This window comes from Phocoena sinus, chromosome 14, assembly GCF_008692025.1.
Source record: "Phocoena sinus isolate mPhoSin1 chromosome 14, mPhoSin1.pri, whole genome shotgun sequence".
NCBI classification, from domain to species: Eukaryota; Metazoa; Chordata; class Mammalia; order Artiodactyla; family Phocoenidae; genus Phocoena; species Phocoena sinus.
The window spans coordinates 82,724,365-82,741,420 of NC_045776.1; the positions used below are offsets into that span (position 1 = coordinate 82,724,365).

A 17,056-nucleotide genomic window follows, 5' to 3' on the forward strand; every position below is an offset into this window, starting at 1 on the left:
TTCGCTTAGAAATACCCAGCTTATTCAAGCAAGACTTCTCCCCAGCATACTTTTTTTTTTTTGCTGTACGCGGGCCTCTCACTGTTTTGGCCTCTCCCATTGCGGAGCACAGGCCCCGGACACGCAGGCCCAGCGGCCATGGCCCACGGGCCCAGCCGCTCCGCGGCATGTGAGCTCCTCCCGGACCGGGGCACGAACCCGTGTCCCCTGCATCTGCAGGCGGACTCCCAACCACTGCGCCACCAGGGAAGCCCTCCCAGCACACTTTTAATTCCCCTAGAGCACTACTGTTAGTGTGCTTAATTTTGGCTATTCTTCAGGTTTTTTTTTTTAATTATAGAACTTTAATTTATATTACTTAACTGAAGTCATAATTATTTACCTTCTCTTTTTCTTTAAATATCCTATAGATAACTTCAGGTAGGATGTCCCTCAGGCCCTCCAGGTGACTGATCTATCTATTTTTAATAAATATTTTAAACATATAGAAAATGAAAAATACAAGTAACTATGTACTTACGTTCGGATTTAACACGTTGACATTTTGCCATGTTTGCTTTATTTTTCAACTTGTGAAATAAATAAAATGTTACAGATAAAGGGTAAGTTCATGTGCCATTCTGCCTGTGCCTACCCTCCACCCCCACCAGTTAACCACTACCCTGAAGTTGCATCCATGCTTGCTTTATGCTTTTATGTTTTACAGAAAAGTGTATACTTAAGGGCAGGAATAGAGACGCAGACGTAGAGAACAGATGTGTGTACACAGCGCGGGGGGAGAGGGGGATGAATTGGGAGATTGGGATTGACATATATACACTACCACGTGTAAAACAGATAGCTAGTGGGCACCTGCCATATAGCACAGGGAAGCTCAGCTCAGTGCTCTGTGGTGACCTAGATGCGGGGGGGAGGGGAGGGGTGGGGGGGAGGGAGGGAGGCCCAGGAGGGAGGGAGGTCCAAGAGGGAGGGGACATATGTATACACATAGCTGATTCACTTCGTTGTACAGCAGAAACTGACACAACGTTGTAAAGCAACTCTACCCCAATTTTTTTTTAAATTGCATACTATTGCTTTGTTTAAACTGTACGTGAATGGTAAACTGCCGTCTGTATCCTTTCTGATGTGATTTTCCAGCTTTGTCAGTGTTTTGTGACCTTCATCTGTGCTGACACCGTGGACCTATAGCCTCTTCATTTTGGTTGTTGCTTGATGTGTGAGCCAGTGATTGAATAAACCGTAGTCTGTCCACGGCCCTACAGACAGGCAGTGAGGTTGTGTCTACAGTGTCATTATTGTGGATGAGCCAGTGTTTCCAACATGAATGGGGTCCCCCTTGCAGGTGGTTCGTAAAGAAAAGAAGTTCAAGTAAACTTAGTTATTTTTGGTGTGATTTTGGGAAGATATCCGGGAAGATGAGTTGGGTTCAAATCCCGGTTTTGCTTTGTCTTAGCTCAGTGACGTTAGTCCAGTTATTTAATTTCTTTGAGCCTCAGTTTCTTCGCCTGCAAATGTGCAGTTATAACATCACAGTTGCTTGGTTTAAAGGGGATATTGGAGGGCCTGGTCCCTAAAGGGTATTTGATGACTATTAGTTCTCTTTGTTCAAAACTGACTGCACCAAGTGTTGACTAGGATCCGGTGCACCTGGGACTTTTGTTCACTGATGGTGGGAATGTAAATGGTAGAGCCACTCTAGAAAACACTTGGGTACTTTCTATTAAAAAACTACTTAAAAAAAAATTAAATATACACCTACCATATGACCCAGCTGTTCTACTCCTAGAGAAATGGAAACATACGTCCACAGAAATATTAAAGCAGCTTTATTTGCACTCGCTAAAAAAACTGGAAACAACCCAAATATACTGCAGTAGGTGAATAGATAAAACTGTGGTATATCCATACAATGGAGTACTTCTCAGCAATAAAAAGGAATGAACTATTTATACACATACAGCATAGGTAAATCTCAAGATAATTACGCTGAGTGAAAGAAGCCAGACAGACAAAAGTATGTAATACGTCTATATAAAACTCTAGAAGATGCAAACTAATCTCTGGTGACTGGAAGCAGATCAGTAGTTGTCTGGGAATGGCAAGGAGGCACTCACAGAGGCAGGAATTCCAAAGGGCCAAAGGCGTGATAAATGCGACCCGTATTCATTGTGGGGATGGCTTCATGGGTGTGTACTCATGTACACATGTATGTAGGAAGTCATCAGATTGTACACTTAATTAGTTATTTTTGGGTGCGTTGGGTCTGTTGCTGCGCGCGGGTTTTCTAGTTGTGTCGAGCAGGGGCTACTCTTCGTTGTGGTGTGCGGGCTTCTCATGGCAGTGGCTTCTCTTGTTGTGGAGCACAGGCTCTAGGCGTGCGGGCTTCAGTAGTTGTGGCATGTGGGCTCAGTAGTTGTGGCTCGCCGGCTCTAGAGCTCAGGCTCAGTAGTTGTGGCGCACGGGCTTAGCTGCTCCGTGGCATGTGGGATCTTCCCAGACCAGGGATCAAACCCATGTCCCCTGCATTGGCAAGTGGATTCTTAACCACTGTGCCACCAGAGAAGCCCCTGTACACTTAATTGTACAGTTAATTGTTATGTCCACTGTGGAAAACTCACAGATTGTCCACTGTGGAAAACTTTTTACACAAAGTTGAAAATTAAATAAGAATAAACAAACTAAGGCATATTTCCACTTATTTTTAAAAGCTAACAAGACTTTAGTGTTAAAGTTGCATTTTTTAAGTATTTTGACCTGGTAATTACAGCCTTGGCAAGTTGATTTAAGAGAGGTAAACAATGCCTAGGATTCTTTTATCACATGGATGTTACTTAATTAGTTGTAGTAAGTTCTGTTTAAGTCAAATTATTTAGCAAAGTAGGTTCTAAGAAATAAATGGAATTTGGTTCTTCTAGTGTTTAATGCCCTGCTTTGATATGTAATACCTAAAGTCAAACATTGGGCTTCCCTGGTGGCGCAGTGGTTGAGAGTCCGCCTGCCAATGCAGGGGACACAGGTTCGTGCCCCAGTCCGGGAGGATCCCACATGCCGCGGAGCGGCTGGGCCCGTGAGCCATGGCCGCTGAGCCTGCGCGTCCGGAGCCTGTGCTCTGCAACGGAGAGACCACGGCAGTGAGATGCCCGGGTACCGCAAAAACAAAGCAAAACAAAACGAAAAATAAAGTCAAACATTAATGAACAGTTAACATTTGTGTTTGTTACATTGTACTTGTAAACATAAACAATGAAAAGTGCTTCTTGATTTCATGAATGCTGGAATTGTGTTGCTTTCCCAGGATGATTTTTCTCCCACAAGCAAGCTTCAGCGTTTGCTGGCAGAATCCCGTCAGATGGTTACAGATCTGGAGCTGAGCACTCTGCTCCCCATCAGCTCCGAGAATCTCAGCAGCAGCGCCAAAAATGTACGTGGTTCCTTTTCTTTTGACCCCATCTGTAGTATGCAAACACTCCAGTCGTTGTGCACACACGTCCCTTTCTGTTAGAATGAAAGGGGAGGAGGTAGCAGGCTGGGTTTAAGGAGAAAGAGAAAGTCATACTCAGATGTCGCCACACTCAGACTTCCTCTTTCCAGTTACCTGGGCACATGCACGTACATTCTGGGGGATTTTTAAAAAATATTTTATTGTAGAAGATTTCAAATACAGATGTAGAAAGAATACTTCCAATCACAGAGCTTCAGTAACCATCAGCTTTCTGCTGTTTTGTTTCATCTTCCCCCATCCATACCTGTTTTCTCCTGAAACTTTTTTTTTTTTTTTTTTTTTTTTTGCGGTCCGTGGGCCTCTCACTGCTCTGGCCTCTCCCGTTGCAGAGCACAGGCTCCGGACGCGCAGGCTCAGCGGCCATGGCTCACGGGCCCAGCCGCTCCGTGGCATGTGGGATCTTCCCGGACCGGGGCACGAACCCGTGTCCCCTGCATCGGCAGGCGGACTTTCAACCACTGCGCCACCAGGGAAGCCCCCAGCCTTGATTTTGTCGGTCCATTTGATTTTAGCCATTCTAGTAGATCTGAAATGGCATCTCGTTGCCATTGAATAATTTGCATTTTCCTGATAACCTAATGATGTGCATCTTCACGTGCTCTTTGGCCCTTCATATGTCTTCTTCTGTGCAGTGTCTTTAAGTCCTTTGCCCATTTTTAATTTGCTTGTTTCCTTTTATATTAATTGAGTTGTAAGAGTTTTTCATATAGTCTAGACACAAGTTCTTTATCTTTTGTCAAATATATTATTAATATTTTCTCCTAGTTTGTGGCTTGCCTTTTCATTCTCTTAAGAATAAAAGAGCAGAAATTTGAAATTTTGATGAAGTCCAATTTATCCTTTTTTTTTTTTTTTTTAATGGTGTGTTTTTTGTTCCAAGAAGTATACCTCAAGGTTGTGAATATTTTCTCCTCCTAGAAGTTTTTTGGTTCTGTTTAGGTCTATGGTTTATCTCTTATTTAAATTTTGTGGATGGTGTGAAGTAAAGATCAGGTTCATTTTTCTCCATACAGATTTTAGCTCCATCATCGTCATTGTTTGTTGAAAAGACTGTCCTTTCCCCATTGAATTACTTTCAGCATCTTTATTGAAAATCTGTTGACTGTATATTCAAGGGTCTATTTCTGGAGTCTCCAATCCGTTCCATTGGTATGGTTGTTCTCCTTACACCAATACCACACCAAATGGATTACATAACTCTATAGGAAATCTTGAAATCAGTATACATCCTTGACTTTGTTTGCAAAATTGTTTTGCCTATTCTAGGCCCTTTGCCGTGTCCATAGCAATTTTAGAGTCAATGTGTCAGTTTTTTAAAAGTGCCCTCTGGTATTGTGATTTCATTGAATCTACGGATCACTTTGGGAAGGATTGACATCTGTGAACAGAGTATATCTCCAGTTGCTTAGGTCTTCCTTCTTTTCTCTTAAACCATATTTTGTAGTTTTCATTGTAGGGGTCTTACACATTTCTTTTTAATTTATTTTATTAATGTATTAATTTTTGGCTGCGTTGGGTCTTCGTTGCTGTGCATGGGCTTTCTCTAGTTGTGTCGACGGGCTTCTCATTGCGGTGGCTTCTCTTGTTGCAGAGCACAGGCTCTAGGTGCACAGGCTCAGTAGCTGTGGCACGTGGGCTCAGTAGTTGTGGCTTGTGGGCTCTAGAGCACAGGCTCAGTAGTTGTGGCGCACGGGCTTAGTTGCTTCGCGGCATGTGGGATCTTCCCGGACCAGGGCTCTAACCCGTGTCCCCTGCATTGGCAGGCGGATTCTTAACCACTGCGCCACCAGGGAAGCCCCATTACACATCTTTTAAAAAATTTATTCCTAACATTTTGTTTATTGATGCCATCATATGTGGTATTTTAAATTTCATTCTCAAATTGTTTGTTGATGATATGAAGAACGATAATTGCCTTTTATAAATTGCATCTTTGCTACCTGGGCTCTTTGGTGGGGCTGATGGCAGACTGTGGGAGGGCTCACGCCAAGGAGTACTTCCCAGAACTTCTGCTGCCAGTGTCCTGGTCCCCATGGTGAGCCACAGCCACCGCCCACCTCTGCAGGAGACCCTCCAACACTAGCAGGAAACTTGCACAAGCCTCTTAGATAGCCTCATCCACCAGAGGGCAGACAGCAGAAGCAAGAAGAACTACAGTCCTGCAGCCTGTGGAACAAAAACCACATTCACAGAAAGATAGACCAGATGAAAAGGCAGAGGGCTATGTACCAGATGAAGGAACAAGATAAAAACCCAGAAAAACAACTAAATGAAGTGGAGATAAGCAACCTTCCAGAAAAAGAATTCAGAATAATGATAGTGAAGATGATCCAGGACCTCAGAAAAAGAATGGAGGCAAAGATCCAGAAGATGCAAGAAATGTTTAACAAAGACCTAGAAGAATTAAAGAGCAAACAAACAGAGATGAATGAACAACACTATAACTGAAATGAAAACTACACTAGAAGGAATCAATAGCAGAATAACTGAGGCAGAAGAATGGATAAGTGACCTGGAAAACAGAATGGTGGAATCCACTGCTGCAGCACAGAATAAAGAAAAAAGAATGAAAAGAAGACAGCCTAAGAGACCTCTGGGACAACATTAAACGCCACAACATTCGCATTATAGGGGTCCCAGAAGGAGAAGAGAGAGAGAAAGGACCAGAGAAAATATTTGAAGAGATTATAGTTGAAAACTTCCCTAACATGGGAAAGGAAATAGCCACCCAAGTCCAGGAAGTGCAGCGAGTCCCGTACAGGATAAACCCAAGGAGGAACAGGCTGAGACACATAGTAATCAAATTGGCAAAAATTAAAGACAAAGAAAAAGTACTGAAAGCAGCAAGGGAAAAACAACAGATAACATACAAGGGAACTCCCATAAGGTTAACAGCTGATTTCTCAGCAGAAACTCTACAAGCCAGAAGGGAGTGGCATGATATACTTAAAGTGATGAAAGGGAAGAACCTACAACCAAGATTACTCTACCCAGCAAGGATCTCATTCAGATTCGATGGAGAACTCAAAAGCTTTACAGACAAGCAAAAGCTAAGAGCACCACCAAACCAGCCCTACAACAAATGCTAAAGGGACTTCTCTAAGTGGGAAACACAAGAGAAGGAAAAGACCTACAATAAGAAACCCAAAACAATTAAGAAAATGGTCATAGGAACATACATATCGATAATTACCTTAAACATGAATGGATTAAATGTTCCAACCAAAAGACACAGGCTTGCTGAATGGATACAAAAACAAGACCCGGGCTTCCCTGGTGGCGCAGTGGTTGAGAATCTGCCTGCCAATGCAGGGGACACGGGTTCGAGCCCTGGTCTGGGAAGATCCCACATGCCGCAGAGCAACTGGACCTGTGAGCCACAATTACTGAGCCTGCGCGTCTGGAGCCTGTGCTCCGCAGCAAGAGAGGCCGCGACAGTGAGAGGCCCGCGCACCGCGATGAAGAGTGGCCCCCGCTTGCCACAACTAGAGAAAGCCCTCACACAGAAACGAAGACCCAACACAGCCATAAATAAATAAATAAAAATATTAAAAAAAAAAAAAAAAAACAAGACCCATATATATGTTGTCTACAAGAGACCCACTTCAGACCTAGGGACACATACAGACTGAAAGTGAGGGGATGGAAAAAGATATTCCATGCAAATGGAAATCAAAAGAAAGCTGGAGTAGCAATACTCATATCAGACAAAATAGACTTTAAAATAAAGAATGTTACAAGAGACAAGGAAGGACACTATATAATGATCAAGGGATCAATCCAAGAAGAAGATATAACAATTATAAATATATATGCACACAACACAGGAGCACCTCAATACATAAGGCATTGCTAACAGCTATAAAAGAGGAAATTGACAGTAACACAATAATAGTGGGGGACTTTAACACCTCACTTACACCAATGGACAGATCATCCAAAATGAAAATAAATAAGGAAACAGAAGCTTTAAATGACACAATAGACCAAATAGATTTAATTGATATTTATAGGACATTCCATCCAAAAACAGCAGATTACACTTTCTTCTCAAGTGCGCACGGAACACTCTCCAGGATGGATCACACCTTGGGTCACAAATCAAGCCTCAGTAAATTTAAGAAAATTGAAATCATATCAAGCATCTTTTCTGACCACAATGCTATGAGATTAGAAATCAATTACAGGGAAAAAAACGTAAAAAACACAAACACATGGAGGCTAAACAATACGTTACTAAATAACCAAGAGATCAATGAAGAAATCAAAAAGGAAATCAAAAACTACCTAGAGACAAATGACAATGAAAACACGACCATCCGAAACCTATGGGATGCAGCAAAAGCAGCTCTAAGAGGCAAGTTTATAGCTATACAAGTCTACCTCAAGAAACAAGAAAAATCTCAAATAAACAATCTGACCTTACACCTAAAGGAACTAGAGAAAGAAGAACAAACAAAACCCAAAGTTAGCAGAAGGAAAGAAATCATAAAGATCAGAGCTGAAATAAATGAAATAGAAACAAAGAAAACAATAACAAAGATCAATAAAACTAAAAGCTGATTCTTTGAGAAGATAAATAAAATTGATAAACCATTAGCCAGACTCGTCAAGAAAACGAGGGAGAGTACTCAAATCAATAAAATTAGAAATGAAAAAGGAGAAGTTACAACAGACACTGCAGAAATACAAAGCATCCTAAGGGACTACTACAAGCAACTCTATGCCAATAAAATGGACAAATTCTTAGAAAGAGACAACCTTCCAAGACTGAACCAGGAAGAAACAGAAAATATGAACAGACCAATCACAAGTAATGAAATTGAAACTGTGATTAAATGTCTTCCAACAAACAAAAGTCCAGGACCAGATGGCTTCACAGGTGAATTCTATCAGACATTTAGAGAAGAGCTAACACCCATCCTTCTCAAACTCTTCCAAAAAATTGCAGAGGAAGGAACACTCCCAAACTCATTCTATGAGGCCACCATCACCCTGGTACCAAAACCAGACAAAGATACTACAAAAAAAGAAAATTACAGACCAATATCACTGATGAATATAGATGCAAAAATCCTCAACAAAATACTAGCAAACAGAACCCAACAACACATTAAAAGGATCATACACCATGATCAAGTGGGATTTATCCCAGGGATGCAAGGATTCTTCAATATACGCAAATCAATCCATGTGATATACCATATTAACAAATTGAAGGAGAAAAACCATATGATTATCTCAATAGATGCAGAAAAAGCTTTTGACAAAATTCAACATCCATTTATGATAAAAACTCTCCAGAAAGTGGGCATAGAGGGAACCTACCTCAACATAATAAAGGCCAGATACGACAAACCCACAGCAAACATCATTCTCAGTGTTGAAAAACTGAAAGCATTTCCTCTAAGATCAGGAACAAGACAAGGATGTCCACTCTCACCACTATTATTCAACATAGTTTTGGAAGTCCTAGCTACGGCAGTCAGAGAAGAAAAAGAAATAAAAAGAATACAAATTGGAAAAGAAGAAGTAAAAGTGTCACTGTTTGCAGACGACATGATACTATACATAGAGAATTCTAAAAACGCCACCAGAAAACTACTAGAGCTAATCAATGAATTTGGTAAAGCTGCAGGATACAAAATTAATGCACATTAATCTCTTGCATTCCTATACACTAATGATGAAAAATCTGAAAGAGAAATTAAGGAAACATTCCCATTTACCATTTCAACAAAAAGAATAAAGTACCTAGGAATAAACCTACCTAGGGAGACAAAAGACCTGTATGCAGAAAACGATAAGACACTGATGAAAGAAATTAAAGATGATACCAACAAATGGAGAGATATACCATGTTCTTGGATTGGAAGAATCAATACTGTGAAAATGACTATACTACTCAAAGCAACCTACAGATTCAATGCAATCCCTATCAAATTACCAATGGCATTTTTTACGGAACTAGAACAAAAAGTCTTAAAATTTGTATGGAGACACAAAGGACCCCGAATAGCCAAAGCAGTCTTGAGGGAAAAAAAAGGAGCTGGAGGAATCAGGCTCCCTGACTTCGGACTATACTAAAAAGCTACAATAATTAAGACAATATGATACTGGCACAAAAACAGAAACATAGATCAATGGAATAAGATAGAAAGCCCAGAGATAAACCCACACACTTATGGTCAACTAATCTATGACAAAGGAGGCAAGGATATACAATGGAGAAAAGACAGTCTCTTGCATAAGTGGTGCTGGGAAAACTGGACAGCTACGTGTAAAAGAATGAAATTAGAATACTCCCTAACACCATACACAAAAATAAACTCAAAATGGATTCGAGACCTAAATGTAAGACCGGACACTATAAAACTCTTAGAGGAAAACATAGGAAGAACACTCTTTAACATAAAAAACAGCAAGATCTTTTTTGATCCACCTCCTAGAGTAATGGAAATAAAAACAAAAATAAACAAATGGGACCTAATGAAACTTAAAAGCTTTTGCACAGCAAAGGAAACCATAGAGACAAAAGGACAACCCTCAGAATGGGAGAAAATATTTGCAAACAAAGGATTAGGACAAAGGATTAATCTGCAAAATATATAAACAGCTCATGCAGCTCAATATTAAAAAAACAAACAACCCAATCCAAAAATGGGCAGAAGACCTAAATAGACATTTCTCCAAAGAAGACATACAGGTGGCCAAGAAGCACATGAAAAGCTGCTCAACATCACTAACTATTAGAGAAATGCAAATCAAAACTACAATGAGGTATCACCTCACACCAGTTAGAATGGGCATCATCAGAAAATCTACAAACAGCAAATGCTGGAGAGGGTGTGGAGAAAAGGGAACCCTCTTGCACTGTTGGTGAGAATGTAAATTGATACAGCCACTGTGGAGAACAGTATGGAGGTTCCTTAAAAAACTAAAATAGAATTACCATATGATCCAGCAATCCCACTACTGGGCATATACCCAGAGAAAACCATAATTCAAAAAGACACGTGCACCCCAGTGTTCATTGCAGCACTATTTACAATAGCCAGGTCATGGAAGCAACCTAAATGCCCATTGACAGATGAATGGATAAAGAAGTTGTGGTACATATATACAATGGAATAATACTCAGCCATAAAAAGGAACGAAACTGGGTCGTTTGTTGAGACGTGGATGGATCTAGAGACTGTCATACAGGGTGAAGTAAATCAGAAAGAGAGAAACAAATATCGTATATTAACGCAAGTATATGGAACCTAGAAAAATGGTACAGATGATCCAGTTTGCGGGGCAGAAGTTGAGACACAGATGTAGAGAAGAAACGTATGGACACCAAGGGGGGAAAGCCGCAGGGTGGTGGGGATGGTGGTGTGCTGAATTGGGAGATTGGGATTGACATGTATACACTGATGTGTATAAAATTGATGACTAATAAAAAAAAAATGCATCTTTGCTAAATCCACCTATTCTAGTAGATTTTCTGTAGCTTCTTAGGATTTTCTACATACACAGTCATGTCATTTGTGAATAAAGAATTTCTTTTTCTAATTTTTATGCCTTATTTCTTTTTCTTTACCTTATTGCTCTGGCTAAGACTTCCAGATCGATACTGAATGGAAATAGTGAGAGTGAACATCCTCGCCTTGTTCCATGAAATACTCTCTCTGGTGGCATTTCTTGCTTAGCTCTTCTTCACATTGGAATTTTGTTAGACTCAGAGTTCTATGGGGCAGTTTCTGTGCGACAGATGATCTGAAACTAGGACATTAACCATTTTAGAATCAACATGCTCACTGCCACTAGCTTCAACAGGTCATTGCAAAGATTACCTTAAAGAATAATGGGCTCCCTGAATCGTGATTTTTAAAAGTATTTGTGCCATGTGTGCCGTATAAGCTTTTCAGAGTAGAAACCATGATGGACTTTGTGGTGTTTCTAGGAAGATTTTTTTCTTGACAAAATCTTTGAAGCATTAGTGAAGGAGTTTATTTACATTGGGGCAGAACATATTTTTAAGTATTGGTGATGGTTTTTAAATTTTTTAACAGCTTTGTTAAAGGATAACGTGCATACCATAAAGTTCTCCCATGTAAAAGTGTACAATTCAGTGGTTTTAGTATATTTACAAAGTTGTGCAACCATCACCATAGTCTGACTGTAGAACATTTTCATCAGAACCTTGTACCCACAGGCAGTTTCTCCCCACTCCGCCTCCCCCAGCCTTGGGCTGACACTCAGCCACTTCCCGTCTTTATGGATTTGTTGGGCAGAGATTTTTCATCAGAGTTTTTTGAATAGAATTCAGGGGATCCATAAACTTTGACGGGGGTAAAAATTACACTAAGGTTATTTTTATTAACCTCTAATTAAAATGTAGCACTTCCTTCAATTATGAATATAGGAAACAAGCCATCATAGTACATACTACCTGTGACTCTGTCATTAGTAGAGATCACAGAGAGTTTCCTACCATATTACTGTTATTATTCTACCATATTACTGTATTACTGTTATTACGGATATCTTGACATATCATTTACACTTAGTACTACCTCAGCATTACAGACCATTAGGCCTGCTGCTAGATCTTATTATTTAATGCACTAATAAAAAGGATATGTAGTATTATATCACAGTCCTGTTTAGTGTTTTGATAACCACAGTTATATCTGCCGTAATGCGACATATGGGTTCCTAAATATCACCACACAATGCAAACCTGCAGAATAAAAACCACACAGTTTATGGGGAAAATGGGGTTTTGAGCATAACACTCAAAAGCTTTATCAGTGACCCATTTTTTAAAAGGACAGGAATGTAATTAAAATGGTAGTACAGTTTTATACATGTTAAGTAGTTAAGAAATACACAAATATTACCATAAATGTGGCACTTCACCTTGAAAAAGACTCGAAGTCTGCAGGTAGAACTGGGCGTCGGAGAGGAGGTTGCAGCTTGTGACTTACTGGAAAGTGGTAGAAGGAGGGTTAGTGGATGGAAAGTCGTAGCAGCAGATGTGGATGGATGTGGCTCGTGACACGCCGCGGGTGGTGGTGGAGGGGCGTGGGGGGTGTATTCCTACACGGTCCGGCCCAGTTCACCTAGTGTTTCTCGTGGACAAAGTCGCACATTAACAAACACAAACTTCACATCACGCTCAAGTTGTTCCCTAATATATCCGATGCGTTGGAACAAATGTGTGTTTTCAAAACAAGTGTCATAGCAGAACCAACTGTATTTCAGAATAACCTCTCCTTTAGGGTTGTATGTTAAATTCCTACCTAAGATGTAATCAGGAGCTCCCTCACTTTTGTCCTCGTAGCACAGCTGGGAGTGTGTTTGTGTAAGCATCTCCATTAGAGTGCGTGTCACAGTACATGACAGCTGATTACATCCATGGGTCTCTGCTCCTCCGTGCGTGCGTTAAGGAGCCCCTCTCACTCATCCTGGCTTCCCCAGTGTAGCACATGCCATACCTGCTACAGAGGGTGCTCCTTGAATGGAACTGATAGGAAGAGTTCAGGAGAAAGGCAGAACAGTGACCCTCAGGTATAGACTGAAAAAATGCTAAAGCTATTTGAGGTTGGTGAAAAGTTGGTTTAAGAGAATATTTGAGCTAGAAAGATCCTAAAGAGAGATCCAATCTCAACCATTCATTTTACAGGGGAGGGCAGGTGAGTAAATCTCTTGCTTAACATCCCACATGATTCTAATCAGATAATCATTTAGTTGGAAAAAAATACTGTCTTCAGATGCCATATATTTTCCCATGGATTGTTAACTGATTCTAAAAGATGCTGGGAAACCAGAATTTTAACTAACAGAAGTCTACTTGGCAATGCACTTTGCAAACACCTCCCCTCTGGTCCTTTGAACAGAGTATAACTGGTTACAGAAAAAGTAAATACTGTTGTAAAAAATTCTTAATTTTTGCAGTAAGGAAGCAGGGTAAGTTCTGAGCAGCCTGTCTGCTTCACCAGGGTTTTGCCATCTGTCGCTAAAGACAAGGGTCTTAATTCAAAGCCTTTCTCTGAAATAGGCACTCACACATTGCTGGGGGAGCACAAAGCGATTCAGTCCTTCTGGCAAGGAATCTGTCAGTGTTTTCTAAAAACTGCAGAAGAGCTGACCCTTTGCAGTGGCAGTGTCACTTTGGGACTCTCTCGTTCAGGTACAGCCGCATGTGTATAAAATAGTATATGTACAAGTTTTTCATGGCAGCATTGCTTTATAACAGCAAGAGTTAGGAAACGATCCAAGTGTCTGGCAAGAAGGAACTGAGTGAATAGCCGTGGCACATGGAATATTACCATGAGACAGAATAGGAAGGTCTTGGATGCAGAAATATTTCCAGGATATACTATTAAGTGAAAAGAAGCAGGACGCTGAAAGATTCATGTGGTATTCTACATATGGGATGGGAATAAGAATATATATATATATATTTTTTAATATATATATATATTTAAGAATATATATATTTTTGAAACCATGCTCAGGTATTAACTATTTAAAAACCCCCAATAAGTTAAAAATAGAGAAAAAAGGAAAGAGTAAAACAGCACAGCTGCCACATCTCATTCACCCATGGCAGGCTTCCTGTGGTGTTGGGGTCAGGGGGACACAGCCTGAAACCGAATTTGGACTTTTGACCAGAACATGGGACATCCTCATCACTAGTTTGCAACTGTCGGGATGACCTGTCAGGGTTCTTAACCTTTTCTTTTTTCTTTTTTTATAAATTTATTTATTTTTGGCCATGTTGGGTCTTCATTGCTGTGCACGGGCTTTCTCTAGTTGCGGCGAGCAGGGGCTGCTCTTCGTTGTGGTGCACGGGCTTCTCATTGCAGTGGCTTCTCTTGTTGCGGAGCTTGGGCTCTAGGCATGCGGGCTTCAGTAGTTGTGGCACATGGGCTCAGTAGTTGTGGCTTGTGGGCCGTAGGGCACAGGCTCAGTAGTTGTGGCGCACGGGCTTAGTTGCTCCACGGCATGTGGGATCTTCCCGGACCAGGGCTCGAACCCATGTCCCCTACATTGACAGGCGGATTCTCAACCACTGAGCCACCAGGAAGTCCCTAGAATGATGTTTTTAAATAAATAAAATAAAATACATCAGGGTGTAAAATACCTAGGAAGCCTCTTCCAGTAGAGAGGAAGCAGCATGATTAAGAGCACAGAGGTCTGGAAGCACCGAGAATAATCCCAACATGGTTCAAACGTAGGCCCCGTGGGAGGAGGCAGAGGCTGAGCAAGGCCAGGTTCTCCACTGGAGTGTACCAGTGTCTTTCCAAGCTTCCTTCTCCTCTTCTTTCCTTCTTTTTCTTATTTTTCTTTTTTAATATTTCCCCCAGACCTAACAATGCTACACCCTCAGTAGGCACTGTAATGAATCAAAGTGTCGCTACGACTTGTTGATTCTTCTTGATGACCACTGTCTTCACTAAAGGCTCACCACAGAGTCTATATAAAGGCTGACAAAGAGCCAGTTATATTTGGGCATCAGCCAATTGCCATGGTTTAGCCATACACGTATGGTAAAGCAAACAGAACATTCCAGCTACGGTTTAGAGACAGGGACCCCACACATGAGCGGGAAATCAATACATCTTTTGGGTGGTTGACAGTGGTTATATGGAATTACTTCATTGTATTTCATTAATTCCCTAAGGTCTTTTAAAGGCATTTCCGCTATATTTGTGTATCGTCCTCTTAAGTATTTTCTAGTTGTTCTATCCTGGGTATTAATTTGGAAGTTGTTTTGTAGAATGTGGAAGTCTCAGAAGAGTCAGCTGAAAAAAATACCCTTCTCAGTAATTGAAGAAAACAAATTCATGTATTCATGGTGATCATGGGTAAGTCACCTTTCCTTATCTCACCTTATATCTATATTTAATAAGTAACTTGGGAGCACTGATAATGTGGAGTCACAGCAGTGCGTTTGTGTGACCTGTAATCCTTGCTCTTTTGTTTGACCTATTTATACACACCTTCTAAATTTAATCAGAGTAAAATGTCAGTTACTTATAAGAGAAATGCAGATCAGAAAGTTCTTGTTCTCAGTACCCAGAACTTTAAACCAAAGAAGTGAATTCATATAGCTTTCAAAATCGGAATGTAAACTCACATGTCAGCATTTCATCTGAACGTCTGTCTGGAAAGAAATCTTTCTGTGGGGTTTCAAGTCTTATAAAAAGGCTTATTGACCCAGTAAGCACTTTCTGGATTTGTGTTTCCTTCTATCAAACCTTCATTTCATAGGCAAAGCTTCTTTAGAATCCGTTTTGGTCAGTTAAAAGGTAAAATCATTTCTGTTGTTTTCCACTTAAGCATAAGAGCATTTTTAAGACCCTGAAAGCAGTAAGTAAGTAGCCCTCTCCCTGTCTCCCTGTCTTCTTTCTCTTTGCTGAGAAGTTTTCATATTTATAATATTTTGCGTGACCTTATGTTGGTGAGAATCAAGACATACAGTTAACTTTTTAGAGACTGGGAGTTTACAGCACACCATCCAGTGCTCATTGATTTTTATTTAACTCCATTTCCTTCGCACAGAAGCCGATTTCTCATCCATGTGGAAGGCAGGAAGCAGACATCAATACCTAATACTTAACCTTGAAAACAAAAAGAGGATTGTAATCCTTCGTAAGCAACATTTAATACCAAAGGGGAGCAGAGACTGAAAGTTAATTTTTAAACATCTATATTTTGTTTGTCTTCAGGTTAACCATTTTCATGTGTAAGAAATATCTTTCATGTGTAAGAAATTAGACCTAATTGCATATTATATATAATATACAAACTTGGAATTATGCTAAGAGAGAAAAAGCCTTCTCTGTAAAGATGCACGCTACAGTTAAATACTCGAGAAGCTCTTTCAAAGTGTGAACATCAAATAGAGAATACATACATATAAAATGCTGTTTTAACTATCTGATTTTTTAAAAAACCTGCGCATACATTTAAATTATAACCAGTAGCTTATCAGAGTCAGCTCCAAATCTATGAGAAATATGTTCTCTTGTGGTTTTCAGCCCTGAACTTTGCTGTGTAAAGACATAAAATGATATGATATAAAATATTTTAAACCAGAAACTATCTCCTGGGTTACTGACAGTCGAGGTCCTTCTGTTCCAAAAGCTAAGCAGAGCCCCCTCTTGTCTGGGTCAGTTGTAGTCCTATCAACTTATACAGACAAAAGCTTGCTGGAAGATCAAGTTTTATATGCATTTTTTTTATCATTAAAGACTAAAACATTTCTGTTTTAACTTGTAATTTTTTAAAGAATATACTGATCAGCTCCAGTCAATAAAAAATATTTTTACTAATAAAAATAATTTTCTGGGATTTCTTTTTATGACACAGGGGTGAAATAAGGAAAGTTAGTCTCTTGAAACCAAACCTGGCAAGTTAATTTCCTCAGGAACGGGAATGTATTTTTTTTTAAGCATTGCAGATATCAAAGTTCTATTGTGCTGTATAAATGCCCCTTTGTTAAAAGGTTTCAGTGCTACTTCAGAGGTGATTTTCATGAGAGTGGAGGAGCCA

At 40.2% G+C, this 17,056-nt stretch overlaps 1 protein-coding gene across 1 annotated transcript in view; it reads left to right on the forward strand.

The window, feature by feature from the left end:
- Positions 1–16,807, forward strand: part of CCDC62 (coiled-coil domain containing 62) — a 39,915-nt gene extending 23,108 nt beyond the window's left edge. Inside the window, exons 11-13 of the mRNA XM_032603391.1 lie at positions 3,299–3,424; positions 15,268–15,366; positions 16,064–16,807. Coding sequence (XP_032459282.1) covers positions 3,299–3,424; positions 15,268–15,360 — 219 coding nt within the window. The 3' untranslated portion in view covers positions 15,361–15,366; positions 16,064–16,807. The remainder of the gene's footprint in view (positions 1–3,298; positions 3,425–15,267; positions 15,367–16,063) is intronic.
- The last annotated feature ends 249 nt before the right edge of the window (positions 16,808–17,056 follow it).